General features: G+C 41.8%; 2 protein-coding genes across 6 annotated transcripts in view; one reads left to right on the top strand and one right to left on the bottom strand.

The window, feature by feature from the left end:
* The window catches only part of nlgn2a (neuroligin 2a), an 88,783-nt gene extending 85,969 nt beyond the window's left edge, over window positions 1–2,814 (top strand). For all 5 annotated transcript variants that reach the window (XM_041031093.1, XM_041031092.1, XM_041031095.1 and 2 more), the window contains 3 exons: window positions 176–329; window positions 1,289–1,655; window positions 1,980–2,814. In XM_041031093.1, coding sequence (XP_040887027.1) covers window positions 176–329; window positions 1,289–1,655; window positions 1,980–2,814 — 1,356 coding nt within the window. The remainder of the gene's footprint in view (window positions 1–175; window positions 330–1,288; window positions 1,656–1,979) is intronic.
* A 4,755-nt stretch (window positions 2,815–7,569) lies between these two features.
* On the bottom strand, window positions 7,570–16,308 carry LOC121176796 (interferon-induced very large GTPase 1-like). Its single transcript, XM_041030878.1, is given in 4 exon segments — window positions 7,570–12,646; window positions 13,687–13,959; window positions 14,125–14,203; window positions 16,176–16,308. Coding segments are annotated over 4 exon segments (5,073 nt in total). The 5' UTR covers window positions 16,215–16,308; the 3' UTR covers window positions 7,570–7,964.
* Window positions 16,309–16,394: the final 86 nt, after the last annotated feature.

Genomic DNA, 16,394 nt, shown 5'->3' with positions numbered 1-16,394 from the left:
ATGTGTCTTGGCATAAATATTACATTGAAAATATGAATGAAACAGATACAAAAATCAAACAAAATTGTATTCAGTTGCATTCGTGGCTGTAGTGAATTTAGACAGAGACAGAAAACCTGTGCCCCTGGAATAAAGTTTCAGCACTGAAGGTTTTCTTACCGTATTTTTCCACCAGGGGGAGTTCCTCAACTATGACATCCTAATAGGAGTGAACCAAGGAGAGGGGCTGAAGTTTGTGGACGACAGCGAGGACAACGACGGCATCTCAGCCGCTGCATTTGACTACACCATCTCTAACTTTGTCGACAACCTCTATGGATACCCTGAAGGTGAGGAATGCCAACTGTATTCGTTTTTCAGGCTTTTGGGGGGAAGAGAAGGAGCCTCATTAGCTGAAAGCTTTATGGGTTCCACACACAAAAGACTGATAATAAAGCAGAAATTGTCAAAATATAAATGTATAGCTGTGAAAGTGAACACTATAGGTTATTAACAAGTTTCAGTATAATAAATATATTCTCTAAGACCTGAGCTAGATGTCACATCACGCACAGCAGTGCTACTTGTTGGATTCTTAAAGAAGAAACGCTTCATTCGTTGTTATAAATACAGTTTACATTATTATATGCTTTCAATAAAAATACATCAACAACAGCTCGTCCAAAACTACAGCTCCCAGCGGAAATGCAAGCCTTTAAAACATTATGTTGGCAAAGAATAATACGAGATAAAATGCGAAGCCCAGTGAAGTGTATCAACCAAGACAGGCATACTAAAGAGACTGCCTATCATCGAGATTATCTTTCACCGTGGTGGGTCTGTGCTGTGGCCTTTGAGGCTCTGTGGGCACTAATGCTGTCTCTCATCATCCCCCAGGCAGCCAGCTCCCAATCACAGTGCTGTTGTTCCTAACAGATCAACCTGCAAACCCCTCACAGCAGGCCACAGTCAAAATACAGGCACATTTGGATAATGCAGTCACGCTCCATCTCAAGTGCCTGTCATTCATTCTGCTCTCCGAGAGGCATATTCTCTCTTGTGTTGCTCAGTCTGTCCCTTCACTTTTTCTGTCTCACACACATACAGTACATACAAACACAGGTGCCTCTTTGATGTTTTCCAATTTATCTTTGCGGCGTGTATTTCTGTCTTCCTTCACCCTCTCTTGATCTTAAGTATATCCTATATATTTCCTCTTAACCTACCACATTTTTCTCCTTTTTCACTTTCTCTTTTCTTCTTGTTTCTCTGTCCTTTTTTTTCCCCCTTCCCACATCCTATCCTCCAGGAAAAGACATCCTGAGGGAGACCATTAAGTTCATGTACACCGACTGGGCAGACAGGGACAATGGCGACATGCGAAGGAAGACACTGTTAGCTCTGTTTACTGACCACCAGTGGGTGGCGCCAGCAGTGGCCACTGCCAAACTCCATGCTGAGTTTCAGTCCCCGGTTTACTTTTACACGTTCTACCACCACTGCCAGACCGAGACGCGACCCGAATGGGCCGACGCCGCCCACGGAGATGAGATACCGTACGTATTTGGTGTGCCCATGATCGGAGCCACAGATTTGTTTCCGTGCAACTTCTCGAAGAATGATGTGATGTTGAGCGCCGTGGTCATGACTTACTGGACCAACTTCGCCAAGACTGGGTAGGCATTGCTATTGATTTTATTTTATATGTTTCTAATTCTTGTTTTGCTCTGTGGTGCAACTGCAGGGTTAAACAGCTAGAGTAGTGCCTCTTCAGTAGTAAAGTTAAAGTGCCTTTCTGAAGTTTTTCTTCCCTTTTATCAAGAGAGGTGTATTTATGAAAAAAGTTTAGTTGTCTGTATCGTGTTGCTGTAAGTTCATAAATAAAAATCTAGGATTTAGCAGAGTTTAGATGTCAACCCAATGAAGAAATCTTTGAAACAGATTGATTAAAACTGTGACTTGAAACCTATAACAGAGATGCCCCCTCTGTCATCCACTAGGGACCCCAACCTGCCAGTCCCTCAGGACACCAAGTTCATTCACACCAAGCCCAACCGTTTTGAAGAGGTCATCTGGACCAAGTTCAACTCGAAGGACAAGCAGTACCTCCACATTGGCTTAAAACCTCGTGTTAGAGACAACTACAGAGCCAATAAGGTGGCCTTCTGGCTGGAATTAGTTCCCCACCTCCACAGTCTACATGAGGTGCTCTTCCCCACCACTACCCGCTCACCGCCAGGCCCTCGCCCGGGCACCTCCGGACCCTGGCACAGAACACCGGGCCCGCGCACCACTCGTCATCCCTACCCCACATTTCCCTCTGTTACAGAGCCTGAGGGTTCAGAGCGTCCACACCAGGACCTCTTCCCTGGAGACACTCGAGACTATTCCACGGAGCTGAGTGTGACAGTTGCTGTGGGGGCGTCGCTCCTCTTCCTCAACATCCTTGCGTTCGCAGCTCTTTACTACAAGCGTGACAAGCGGCACGAGATGCGGCGCCACCGGCTGTCGCCTCAGCGGGGTGGCCCTGCCAACGACCTGGCTCACAGTCAGGAGGAGGAGATCATGTCTCTGCAGATGAAGCATTCAGAGCACGATGCTCACCACGACATGGAGCCTCTCCGGCCCCACGACATCCTACGGCCTGCCTGCCCACCTGACTACACGCTGGCACTACGCCGTGCCCCCGACGACGTGCCACTGATGACACCTAACACCATCACCATGATCCCCAGTACCATCACCAGCATGCAGCCTCTTCATGCCTTTAACACCTTCCCCTCCACTGGCCACAACAACACCTTGCCCCACCCCCACTCCACAACCAGGGTATAGTAGGGACTGCCCCAACACTTCGCCACATAAGGACCAGGAAGACTGGCTCTGCTACTGATCCAGAAAGGAGGCCTCTGGATGTGGGCCTTTTTTCTGTTCTCTTATTCTCTTCTTTCTCCAAAAGCAACTCCACCTCCTCCATCATGTGCTGTCAAACTTAGCAGCTCCCTCCACTGGTGGCATGTGGAGAAGCAACTGAACTGCAAGGCAGCAGATGATCAGTCTGGGGGTGATTTAGATCTTTTAAAGATCCTGTTTTCAAAGAAAGTCTGCTGTTTCCAGACTAAAGCCCTCTGACATTTGTCAAAGGCACAAATGCTTTTACTTTGGTGTCATCTCTTTTTTTTTTCTCTCTCACTGGCGTATTATGTGCATATATCGTTCTCTTTTCTACATCTGTGTCTTATCCCTGCTTTGTTCCTCTCATTCAACATGTGGTTCTCTCTCTCTCTCTCTCCCCAGTGCTCCTGTGCTCTAAGGATTCATACACTACTGAGCTGTAGGAGGGGACATAGAGTACATACACTAAGCATATAGCTATGAAAACACTGATATCAGATACTTTCATTCCACCAGCATTCTTGGTGCCAAGTATGTACCACTGTGTTTGCTTTCTCATCGAGGGAGAAAAAAAACTAAAGAAAATTCTAGAGTATTCCTATTTACTGTCAACTAACAGATGCTGTGTGTTCTCATGACAAAGTGCCAAACTGGCCCTCGATTGTGTTCTTTCTTTCTTTCACGTTCCGTTTCTTTTTTTTTTCCAAGCATTTGTTTAATTGTTGTTTTTTGTGGAAAGATTTTTTGCCGAAAATATAGATATAGAGAAATGATATTATATATAGTTATATATAAATGTGTACAAAGGAGAAATTATATAAATGGGTTTTCTCAGTGGGGATCTATGCATGAATTATTTTTAAAGATGATGACGGGGGAAAGGATACTGTATCTGTCAATGCACGTTTCCCAAATCTACTCAGATCATATCAGTCCACTTTAGATATTGGTCTTATTATTAAATCCATCTCTTCACCTCCCAACACTCATTTATTAAAAAGGAATCAAAGCAACATGTTACAGTCAAAGCAACAACTGTGAAAATACCCTTCCATTCATTCTCTCCTTCTCTCCTTCGTGATGTTATTTAGAGGCCAGGTGATACAATACACCAACAGCTATCCCATCATCCTTCAGTAGCGACTTCTTCCTTCCATCTGTATGAAAGCGATCACTTTTTTTTTTTAGGGTACTTGAGGTACCAAGTCTGTTGTTGTAGCTGGAGTGTACGGGATTATTTTTGTATTTCAGCGAGGGTGAGAAACAAAGCAGAGACATGCAGCCTCTGCTCTTTTACTTACACCTTCCTTCTCCTGTCTGCACCCCTATTTCCAGCACATGCATATTCTGTTTGATGTGTACCTGTAAGAGAGCGTGAGTGTGTTTGTGTGTGTGTGTTGGTGTGTGTGGTATGAGAGCTGCTTCACATTGGCATAGGTGGGCCGTAATTAGACAGCTAATAGATAGAGAGGCAGACAGGCAGGATCATCCCCATGGTAAAAACGTAGACACCCCTCTGTATCAACATTACTTACTCCCTCCCTTCTTCTCTGTACATCAGTACATTAGCTTTGTATTCATGACTGATGGCCATATTGCAGTTGATCGTTCATAACTACGCCCCTGTGACCACAAAACTCCGAAACACCTGACTTCACTGTGTCAGAGCCGTTCTACTCTATTTCTGACATCAGTTCAGCTCTGCTACTATCCTCAAATTCAAGGGTTCACTAAGCTCGTGAGTTTTTGTGAACTCATCCGTTGTAAATTAAACTCTAAGCACACTGAGGGTACCTGGTGGGCTTTCACGGCCTGCAGCGCAGAGCTGCAAGAAGAAAACGGGGCTTGGATCTCCTGAACAGGGTAAAAGCAACATACTAGATACTTGCTGTTTCTGATTCGTCTCTTTTGTGGGGGTGAGGATGTGCAGGCCTACAGCTCAGCAGTGCCCCCCTCTGGGTTAATACAGTATGTTAACTGAACAGATGTGCTGTTGTTTGAGCCCACAGGAGCCCATGGTAGCCTGCATCCAGTAGGGGAGAAGTTAGTCACCGGTGCTGTCTTTGCTTGTGCTCTAGCTTTAGCCTGTTTGATTGTTTGTTTTCTATTTTATTACTGCCTAGCGGGGTGGTGGGGGGAGGGCTGGAAGGGAAGAGAGATACCGTACCTGTCTGCTCCTGTCAGAGATTTTGGAAACCTACGGAAAAGGGAAATGTGCACAATGTAAAACACAAAACAACCGACCCGGGTGTGCTGCAGGTGGATAAATGCTGCGGAGCAGATGAAGGACAGCAGCGCAGGAAAAGGTGCACTCTGTGGAGCGGAGACTTTGGGAGGAGATTGGAAAAAGACTCACAGCCTTAAATGTAGAAATCAGAATCAGAAGAATCAAACGAGAGGACGAACTGATCACTAATAAGGAAATTCATATGAGGAAATTCAAAGGCTTGGCCACCTTTCTACCCACAACGTTTGCCACCTTGTTCATGAGTCCTTCAGAGGATCTCTCTGATCAGATCCACACGAACCCTTTTGTACTCACGCCTGTGGATGAGGAGGCAGTGAGGGGTCGTGAAGTAAACCTCACCACAACACAGCTACAATGACACCACTGGAGGTGAAAACAGGAACAACGTATTCAGTTTGGTCTGTTCTTTTTCTCTGCCGATTTTATAAGCTATCACTGGAGGGCGCCATTGTGGCAGACTTCACTGCAGTCTGCCCACTCTGAGGAAACCGGATGTGAGAAGAGAAATACCAAACTGGGTGGCAGGACAGAGACACACCACATCTGGAAGAGAATCTAAACTGTACATTTTTAAGTGTAAGAATCAAACATACAAAATATTTGTAAATATTAAGTTTCTTGTTTGTTTTTCTTTTTCCTTTTTTTTTTGAGTGAATGAATGAAATGCTTATTTTGTGACAACAAAAGACAACAGGTGCAGTTTGCAAAAAAGAAAAAAAAAAGGAAAAAACAAAAACAAGGGGCCACTAGCTTCAGTTTCCATTTCACTGGTAAGTAATCATTTTTCATGCCATTATGAAATTATTTTTCTTTTTCAGATTGCCTGTTATCACATGGGCATCCTGTAGCATCATGTATCAGGAAAGTCACTGTAGCAGAATTCATCTGCCCTGCAGCACCCACATGACAGAGGGCCGAAGCATTTTAAAGTTTGGAAAATCTACTTAAAGTCTGGTTTGGGTTTTTTCGGAAACTTTAGCAAATTATGATTTTGAAATTGATCCAGATTTGCTCCGGATGAATCTGTGCTGCATGATCTGTGTGACTTTCAGAGGCTAAGAGTACTGATAAAAGCCAGCTTTGCCTTTTGCCAGCTAACTAATGTAATGATGGTGCAGGGAACTGGCCAGTGATTCACGGTCAGCACTTCTAGACGAGAGAGACTAAACTTAAACACGGTCAATTAAATGTTAGCTCGCTTCACATGTAGCAGTGTTTACATGTAGCTACTTAATCACATGTGGGACAGACATGAGGGCTTTGATACCATAAGATGCCTCATATCCTCGTAGAGTAACACCATCGCACATGCAGTGCAACCTTTCCCTTCCACACACTGTGTTGCGTTTGTGATTATGGAGGTTGTTTGCTCTTACAGTGATGTGATGTAGCAGAAAACAGTTTCATGTTGTAAGCAGTTGAGAGATGGATGACGTGAAGTAAATCAGAAAAGTCTGTCCGACTCCGAGCGTGTGCGTTTTAACAGTGGATCAGACTAGATGTATGTGGACACACACACTCAGCCAAAGTGACTCTCTGCAGCCCTGTGGTTCACGCTGTTGCCGCTGGATTTCAGTTTATTGTTATTTCAACGTGCCCAGAAATTGCAGTCATCCACCTGAATCAGCAAGGTTATTTAGAGATCCTGTGTCACGTCAATGATGCATGAAAGTACATGATTAACACGCCACATGTGGCAAACAGACACAAAGGCTAACACATATACACTTGCACACTCACAGCTTGCGAAGTTGCACCTGTTGTCTTGTTTTTACATTCTTTGTTGAATTCAGAAACCCAAGACTTGAGATGAAGAAAAATGTTAAATAATGGAATTTAAAAAAAAGATGATTATTTAAAAAAAGTAAAGTAAAACTATATAAATAAATGAGGTGATGATATTTCTGTTTACTTTAGAAGTTATTATACACTGTATGCTGTGATTCTGATCTGGGAAACATTAAAGACATTCATAGCCAGACTGCCGATTTGGTTTCTTTATTCAGTTAGTTATCAGAGGAAAGTACTGTATATATGTTGAAAATAACAGTTATGGACAGTTATAAGTGATATTTTTAATAGAGATATACAAACTGACCTTTTATTACTAATGAAAATTTTAATATTTCTCATCAGGCATTTCACAAAAACCAAAAAAAAAACCCATTTCTTTATTCTGATTTAGAAAAAAATGACATTCTATACTAAACAAGTTTCTGTTCTATTCTAATACCACATACACAGTAATATTTTAAGAAGGAAAATAAACATACATGTTGATATTTGATATCAGATACTTCACAGACAAACAAACAAAAACAAACAGTAACATTAAATATTATATTTAATTTGATAAAACAAAAGCATTTTTCTGACACTTTGTTGCTCTGATTATCTGCGTACATCTTTTCAGTGTCAATATAATGATGTTAATCTGTCTTAAAATCATCAAATCAAATGTAGATTTAACTTGGTATGTTTCTTACATGTGATCCTAGCATGTACATGCACTCAGAGTATCATGAAGCATTTAAACATGCGCTCATCATCAACATAGAGCTAAAGCTGATTATTTTTATTAAACACATTACATCTCAAACAAAGGTGAGCACTAATGGCAGAGTTTCTCTCATAGTTTCCTATTGTAAGTCACAGTGGTAAAATACAGTATCTCTGCTCTAAATATCATCAGCCTTGTTATCTTGTCAACAGCATGTTACTATTTGTGATTTTCTTCTATGGCAAATAAAACAAGTAAGATCAAAATATCCTTGAGAGGATAATGAATGAATCAGTGTAATGAGGAGAACATGCACCTCTGTACCACAGAGCATGTCGTCTCTCACTTGATGCTAAATGACTCTTTGAGACTCTGTTTTGCCTTTTCAGGTGTGATTTCTTTCCAGGTTGAAGGAATATCAGCAGGCTGTGCTTTATATGCTCCTGCAAACTCCCTGTTGAACCTTGTCAGTATATATTTCCAGTAGTCTGATGCCTGAAGGCTTATGTCTGGAGGAATTTTCCAGTCTGGGAAAATTTCAGTGTAACGTTTGTAGGGGTGCCATTCATAGTTTGTAGCATGACAGCGAAAACTGGTGTCACTGATCACAGAAGACGAGCAAATGTCAGTGACAAGTTTTTCTGTCCCATGCCACCTGTAACTACCCAGACCCTCTGGTCGATGCAGTGAAGCCCAGTGCTCAGTATGGGCTTTTCCTCCTGCCTCACAGGGCACTGCACAGAACGGACACTGTTTACCACATCCAACCACTCTGGTGAAAAGCTCGTTCTGGGGATTCATATGGAGATTTTTTAGTTTCATCTGGATGTTTGTTTTTTTAAACTTCTCCCTAAGAGCTGCTGCCATCTCCTTCACACACTCTGTGAGCCAGTGTGCAAACTGTTCCTGGTTTGCTTTGTTCAGGATCATGAAAGCACCAAGATCATCCTGGGGAATGACCAGTTTATCTCCAAGTTCCTGACAGACATGTGACACAAATGTCTTCAAGTTTCCGCTCTTTTTCATTTTGGCCTTGTTTATTGCACAGTTTATGCTGTTGATGCTTGACTGGAGATGTTGATCCTCAAACTCAAATGTCTTAGATCCATTTGAGAAGTGAGCCACTGTTTGGTCCAGAATCCACGTCTTTACATATTCCTCATATGATCTAATATAACTCAAATACTTTGAAAAGTCATCCTTTGAAAGCAGATCCAGTAAAACTGAATACTGGAAAAACATTCTTGTGCTGAATTCTTTTCTTGTCAGCATTTCTCCAACGATATCAGGACCCAGGCAACGGTTGACAAAGTCTTCAACTGCAGGCTTCAAGCATCGGTCTGTGAATTCCTCTGCTTTCTTCTGGCACTGGTCTCGTTCACAGAACACGTCTTTAAAATCAGCGCGAAACTTTTCTTTGTTTTCAGTCAGACATCTGTGAGGATCATTCACATGTAGGAAATCTTTGTGCATTTTCTGGAAGTGTCTGGCTGCAAATCCACAGATGTGCTGTTTCAGAGGAACTTCAAACTCGATGTCTGTCTTAACATCCTGATTGTTTTGCAGCCTCTTGTCAATGATGTGTAGGATCTCCTCAGTGTAAGTGTCAGAGTAATTGTTCCTTCTTTTGACTTTTTCATTCACAAATTCAGTGCACGCAGCAATGATGCTATCAGCCTTTTTCTGTACCATTGCTGTGTGATTTGAGAAGTTGAAGAACTTCCTCACATTGTGTTCAAATTGGTTGAGGAATCCTTCAGCTGTATATTTGAATGGTGTTAGTCCACACATTTCCAGGTTCTTTGCATTCAACAGCTGAGATGCATGAGCCCCCTTGTTCACCAGATTTCCTCTCAGGATATGGTTCACCCTGGTGAAGACATCTATTTCCTTTTGTTCAGAGAAAGACAGTTTCTTCACTGTTTCATTCCACATCTTATCAAATTCTCTGTCCAGTTCTTCATTTCTCATCTGGACATTCTTCTTCCGACATTCATCAATCAGTGCACACGCTGCTTTTTCGATTTCTTCTGTGTGATTTTCCTTGATTCTTTCAAGTTCTGTCATTCCCTGTTTGATGTCAGCTGCTGCTCTGAGCTGATTGAGTACAGAGCTCTCCATCTCTCGACGAAGGCTCTTTGCACTATTGGCAAAGTCCTATTTGTATCCTTCAACCAGATAGACATGACCCTCTGTTTGCTTGAAGTACTGTGTCAGATTGTCAAGAAGTGTCCTCTCCCATTTAGTCAGCTCTGTGCAGGCTTCACTTTTCAAACATGTGACAAGTTCTGTCATGTCAGATTTTTCAGATTTCGCAGCAACTGTACCAAAATTTGAAATTCTTGTTTCAGCATTGGTAACCCATCTGAACATGTCTTTTTTAAATTCCCATTCCCATTTGTTGAATTCTGTGCAGAGCCTCATGTATGCATCAGCCACCAGACTGTTTCTGAAGCTGAAGATGAAGTTTTCATGCTTTACTGCATTCCACAGGCTTGACATCCACTCTTTAAACTCAGAGATGTCATTAGCAGATGACGCAGAATTTCCCAGTAGTTGGATGATGTTTTTCTTGAGCTCATATACAGCTTCACTGTACCCTGCATTGACCGGTGCCATTGGTGGGTTTCCATTCCAGAGTCCAGGAATGTAGCAGTTCCCAGTGTCTGGACTGTACTCCATCACATCAGTGAAACTCTTGTTCTCCTCTTTCTTTTCCATTTTGGCTGCTGCCTGCGTCATCTCATTTAACTGTTGCAAGAGCAGTGTCCTGTCTCTTAAGTTCTTCTCATGGGCTGAAACATCCGACACGTTCTGGTGAACAAACTGACATTTAGGCTTTTTGCCCACCTCTTTCATCCTGAGAAAAGCATGCACAACTATCTGTAGGATGTCCTTCATTTCTGTTGAGTTCTCCATTGCAATATTGATGATGGTGATATCACTCAGCCCCACAACAAGTGTTGCAAGTTCATTGTCATGCTCATGGCTATCATCCAGTTGTGCAAGCTCAGGTGACTTTAAGCCCTCAGTGTCAATGATCACCATGAAGTCACAGTTGAGAACCTTTCTGACGTCTTCATTGATCCTGATCAGCAACATAAAAGCACCTCGAGTGCATCGACCACTGCTGACTGCAAACTGCACTCCAAACATGGTGTTAAGGAGAGTGGACTTTCCTGTGCTCTGAACTCCAAGAACTGTGACCACCAGTATCTTGCTCTTTGGAGACACCAAGTCACTGAGCTGAGACAGAACGTCACTCACCCATCTGAGAGGTATGTTGGATGCATCTCCATCCACAAGCTCAAGGGGAAATCCATCAAGCAACAATCCTGCACACAGTCTGGGCAGATGCTGTAACTGTTGACGTGACGGGTGTGTCTCTGGAAGGTAAACTGAAGCTTCATAGATTTGACCCATTTCACGGAAGAAGTGTTCAGTTCCCAATGAGCTGCTGGAAAGTTGTTTGTCAATGTCTTTGATCTCGTCTTTGTTCTCAGAATTCTTGCATTTTTCTTTGTACTGCTCCCTGAGGCCAGACAGTTTTTCTCGAGACAGGTTATCGAGGTTGATTCGCATCCATTTCAGGAAATAACACCTCTCTATCCCTGGGCTTGATATTGCACTGATGAAGCAAATCATTGCATTTGATATGTCATAAGAGTTCTGTTTGCTCCGAAGTTTTTCTTTCTGTCTCTGAAGATCACTTTTGTAATTTTCTACATTTTCAGATCCAACTTTTCGAAGTCGAAATTCTTCCTTCTCTAAGCTCGTCAGTTCCTTCCATATTTGACCTTGCAGGGGAAGCTGAGCTTCTTTGAATTGAAGGGTGTTTTGAATTTCTGCAGTAATATCATCTGCATTTTTCTTGGCAGTCTGGCACTCTGGACAGTCTTCATCAACCAAGATTCCCAATTCATGGGCAATGTCTGCCATCTGTTCAATGGGCATCTTCACCTTTGTGTTCTCAAATATATGACTGACTGTTTTCCTCAAACTTTTCACAAAGTCTGCATCATTCGTGCACTTACTCTTCAAGATAATGTTGCTGTTAGTCAAGCCCAACTTTGTTGCCAGCACTTCTAAAGCATCCGAACTGAAGGTTTTGCTCTGATGGTTAACCACCAAGAAGATCTGTGCCTTGTCTTGCTGGTTTGTCAGTAGTCTGCACTCGGAGTTTAGATCATCAAAAAACACAAAAACTGCTGCAGATGTTTGACACAAGAAAGAAAACTGTGTTTCAAATGAAGCAATGTCTCCACGAAGGTTAGCTATAGCTACTGGCTCACTGAAAATGTCCATGTTTTTGTTTCCACAAGGGAGGTACCAGGTAATTTCAGTCAGTCCATCAGATATTTTTCTGGGACTGTCACCACCCTCCATGTCGTGGTGAACAAAAGTGTCATGGTACTGCTCAGAATTGCTCAGAACCTTATTGAGAATCTCTGACTTGGACAAAGAGCACTCACCCAGTCTCACAAAAGAGATCATTGGAAGTTCAGAGAGAACAATTCTGTCTTCAATAAAGCCCTTTGACTGTGAGAGTGACTGAGGTCTGTACTTTTTAACAATGTCTCTCATGGCCCAAAGCATGAGTGTGCACTTCTCTGTGTCACAGTTAGGAAGCAGCAGAGGCACAGAGAACTGACACATAGACATTTTCAGTGCTATTTCCTGCTGTACAAAAGCATCAGAACACAGAAAGAGAGCAGTGATTATGTCGAGAGGGTTTGCCCTGTCACCTGAGTTTGGACTGTTGAGCAGACTCGTAAGATCTAACTTTTTTTTACCTTTCCCAGCATCATAGTCTGGCTCACATTCTGATGTACATGTCACATTCCTGGCTGTCACATTAACCATCATTAGTTTCTTCAGAAAATACCATGGAAGATCTGAGTTACACCTGGCAGGTTCATCAGTGATGGTCTTCTCATCGATCTGAAGTATTGTGCTCAGAGATAGCTTCTCTGTGTAGTGCTGCTCCAAGCCCAGATCCTTCAGTAAGCTCTCCAGTTTTTTCTCTGTGGACATAATAAAGAAAATGGTTTGTGTAAAATTTTTACAAGAGATTTTTAATTTACTAAATCATGCATCTAAACTTAAAGGTGCCCTGTGCATCTTCTGACCCCCTGTACAGCTATGATTCAGATTTTTTTATGAGAGGTCACTCATCGTGTTCATATGTGCATGAAAACATACATGGACTAGCATGCATGCTAGTGACACTAGTCTTGCCGGTGGTGGACACTACATCACTGAACTACAGGCCACTATAATAACGCAGCATGGAATTGACTGCAACAATAAATCTTTTTTTTATTCTCTTTCCTAATGAGTTCTGTCCCAACCAGAATACAGAACAGTGCTCTAAAACCAACAAGGCAAGGAGATTCATTAGACCAGATTTCAGCAACCTGGAAAAAAAGAAACAGTCAATAACAATGTGTTTGAAAAAAAAAAAAAAAAAAAAAAAAAGCAGAATAGACGTAATTTAATTTGTGTGACATTAAATTTGCATCATTTTGGATCAGACTGGTTACTGTGATTGTACTGATCAAACCTTCATTTCGTGTGTTTGCATAATAACATTTGATAATTAGCAATAAACCCAAAGCAGAGCTGAGAGCAATGGGAATTTGGTCATGAAGTTAATTAAAACTAGGCCCTGATGATGCTGTTTAAAATTTTATTACAATCCATCCAATACCTGTTGAGATATTTCCCCCAAAATCAAAAATTTCAACCTGCTGGTGGCGCTAGATGTGAAGTCACGATCTTTAATGAAAAATGAATGAGATCCTCTGGGAAAATTGGTGTGATAGACAACAAGGTCACAATAAGCAGAGCACAATTTGAACAAATACACTTGAGCACCTCTGTAGTTTGGCACAAACCCTTATAACAAACTGAGAGAATACCTCTGTGTAAGAAGTATATATTTTTATGTTAAGGCTATGTGGAAGCTTTAATTGTGCTCAGCGACTATTCAGCCAATGCTTTCCTGCACTGAGCAATTTGATTTCAGTTCAAGCAGCATTATGTTATTTATATTTATATTTACCTGTAAAGACGGATACTGAAGCTGCTTTGCTTTGATTTCCATTCTCTGCTGTCCTTGTGATCCTGAAAGTATACTCTGTCCCAGGAATCAGTCCCCCAACAATTACAGTGCTGGAGTCTTCCACGATCACACTGCCTCTCTGTGTGTCACAGGAATAATCTATTTGAAGTTTATACCTGACAGAGGAATCAGTTTGTGCCAAGGGAGCCAAGCCAAGAGAGACAGTCTCACTGCCTGAGTAGAGAACTGTTACTTCTCCTGGTGGAGGAACATCTGCAACAAGAGAAGCACGAGTCAGTCTCTCCACATTACAACATGTTTTCATTACAATATGTACAGTTTCCTGACACTTGAATATTGTATTTCTTATTTCTTTGTTTCTGCTAAACAACAGATATCCTCAGGCTGCACTCCAACATTTGGATCTATCACACTTACAGTCAGAGTGTCGTGTTACAGGAGAGTCTCCTTCCTCACCGTGATGCTCAAGGAAGGCGTCTGGTTCAGCGTAGGACTCCTTATAATGACAGGTATGGTATGAATCTTTAGTTTAACGAGTCCAGTTATAAACTGACAGGACAGTAATGTAATGTACTTGGCATGTCATTTTATTGTTTTTAGTATTTTCTGAGCTATTCATCCTGGGTTCACTCACAATCACCTTGGTCCAGATTATTCAATTGGCTTCTCACTAAATGTAATAAGACACAAGTTTATACTCAGTGGTGGAATGTAACAAAGTATTTGTACTTTGTTACTGTACTTAATTATTTTTTTTACGTATCTGTACTTTGCTTAAGTAAAAATAATAAAGCATAGCCTACTTTTACTCCATTACATTTTGCAGCAGTTATCTGTACTTTCTACTCCACAACATTTCTACAATTTATGCCGTTACTCGTTACATGTTATGACCATAATTTCCTCAAAATCTTGCATGAAAAAAAAATAGACTGATTGCATTGAGGCGTTGTTTGCCATTGCCAGCCAATCAGGTGGCTCTGTTACCTCCAATGATGGCAGAGCGCGCATTTGGTAGCAGCACCAGCTAGTGGACTGGCCTGATTCCAGCGAGAAGAAACGACATGCGACATCAACCCAGAGCCAGCGTCGGCTGAGCGTGAGCCTGATTCTGAGCCCTCCAGCTCGGAATCAGACAGCCATCTTTAGCCGTATTTAAGCAGGTATTGTATAGTTGCTTATGAGCAGCATAGGCAGAGGCATAAATCAGTATATCTACGTTCTTTATCAAAATTTGGGGGCGCAGTACGTTAAGAGTGCGGCTTTGGATTTTGGACCGGCCTGAGATCTAAGGGTCGTGGGTTCGATTCCTCGACCAAGCGCAAAAAATTAACGGATACGGTGGTGGTGAAGGAGACGCGCCTCCCCTGCCTCTGTGACCATGGCTGTGGTGCCCCTGAGCAAGGCACCGATTCACCCCAGCTCCCCGGGCGTCTCACTAGGCAGTCCCCTGCCCCAGCGTCTCTAGTGCATGTGCATGCTTGTCTGTGTGTGTTTCGTTCACTTTGTATGGGTAAAATGTAGAGTAATTTCGCCAGGAGGGATCAATAAAGAAATTTATAAAAAATAAATAAAATGGCCCAGCCCCGACACTGAGACAACAAATTGCGTGAGTACTTTTACTTTAAAAAATACTTTAAAGTAAATTTAAAAATAAGTACTGAATACTTTTACTTTTTTTTTATGCCCACAGAGACATACCTTACTAGGTAAGATTCTTGATGTAGTACTTCCACTTTCTCTTGAGTAAATTTTTTGTGGGACATTTGTACTTTTACTTAAGTACTAAGCTTCAGTATTTCCTCCACCACTGTTTATACTGTAAGTTTAGAAAACCCTGCACTCAGCAACACCCCAAAATTCCAATAGTACTTGGTCTTAAAGGCCCCATGAAACAATAGGGAAAATTCTGCAGATTCATTCCTTCTCCATGCAAGTGCATTCAAATCATTTCAACAGAACATCTTACAGGGGAACCGCTGAAACACAATTAACGACAAGTGCCAGGTATATTTTTTTCATTGGTGGAACAAATATTTAGATGTTTTACTTAGAAGCAATACAACAGTCAAAAAATTACAAATAAAAGTCCTTAATTTATGACTGTACTAGCTCATGAATTTATTCTTTTCGGAACTATTCATTAAGCAGTTTGTCTGTAACTGCGCCACTGGATTATTGTTACAGATGCAGTAATGTGAGAGGAGCATTTTACTGTTGTAATAGGTCGACTGAAGTGTTTAATCTGTTACTAAGTGTCTAATCTGTTACAGTGCATTATATTTTATAGGAAAGTCACAGGTTTGAATGAAAAATCCTTAATGGTAAAAGAAGAACCAGAGCTTGTCATAAATACAGCGGAGTAAAACATGAGCTACAAGACAGGCAATTCTGTTGCTGTTTTATTCTGGGTGTAAGCAAAGAAAGAAATCACAGAAGAAAAAAAAAACAGTGGCACAGTGACCTACCTTTGTGAGACAGGATTTTCCACAGCAACATAGCATCATTATTTTATCCAGGAGTTTATATTTACTGTCTGCTCAATATTTTGTAACAGTTTAAGAATGCGACCCGAGCACGAAGCGCCGCACCTTTTACTCTGCTTGACTAACTTTCTGTTACAGCTGAATTTTACCAGCTGTGAATCACTTTTTATATTGTAGGCTGTGACCAAGTTCAAGGACATG

The sequence above is a fragment of the Toxotes jaculatrix genome, chromosome 23 (assembly GCF_017976425.1).
Source record: "Toxotes jaculatrix isolate fToxJac2 chromosome 23, fToxJac2.pri, whole genome shotgun sequence".
Lineage (NCBI taxonomy): Eukaryota > Metazoa > Chordata > Actinopteri > Toxotidae > Toxotes > Toxotes jaculatrix.
This window is presented reverse-complemented; position numbering and strand designations above follow the sequence as displayed.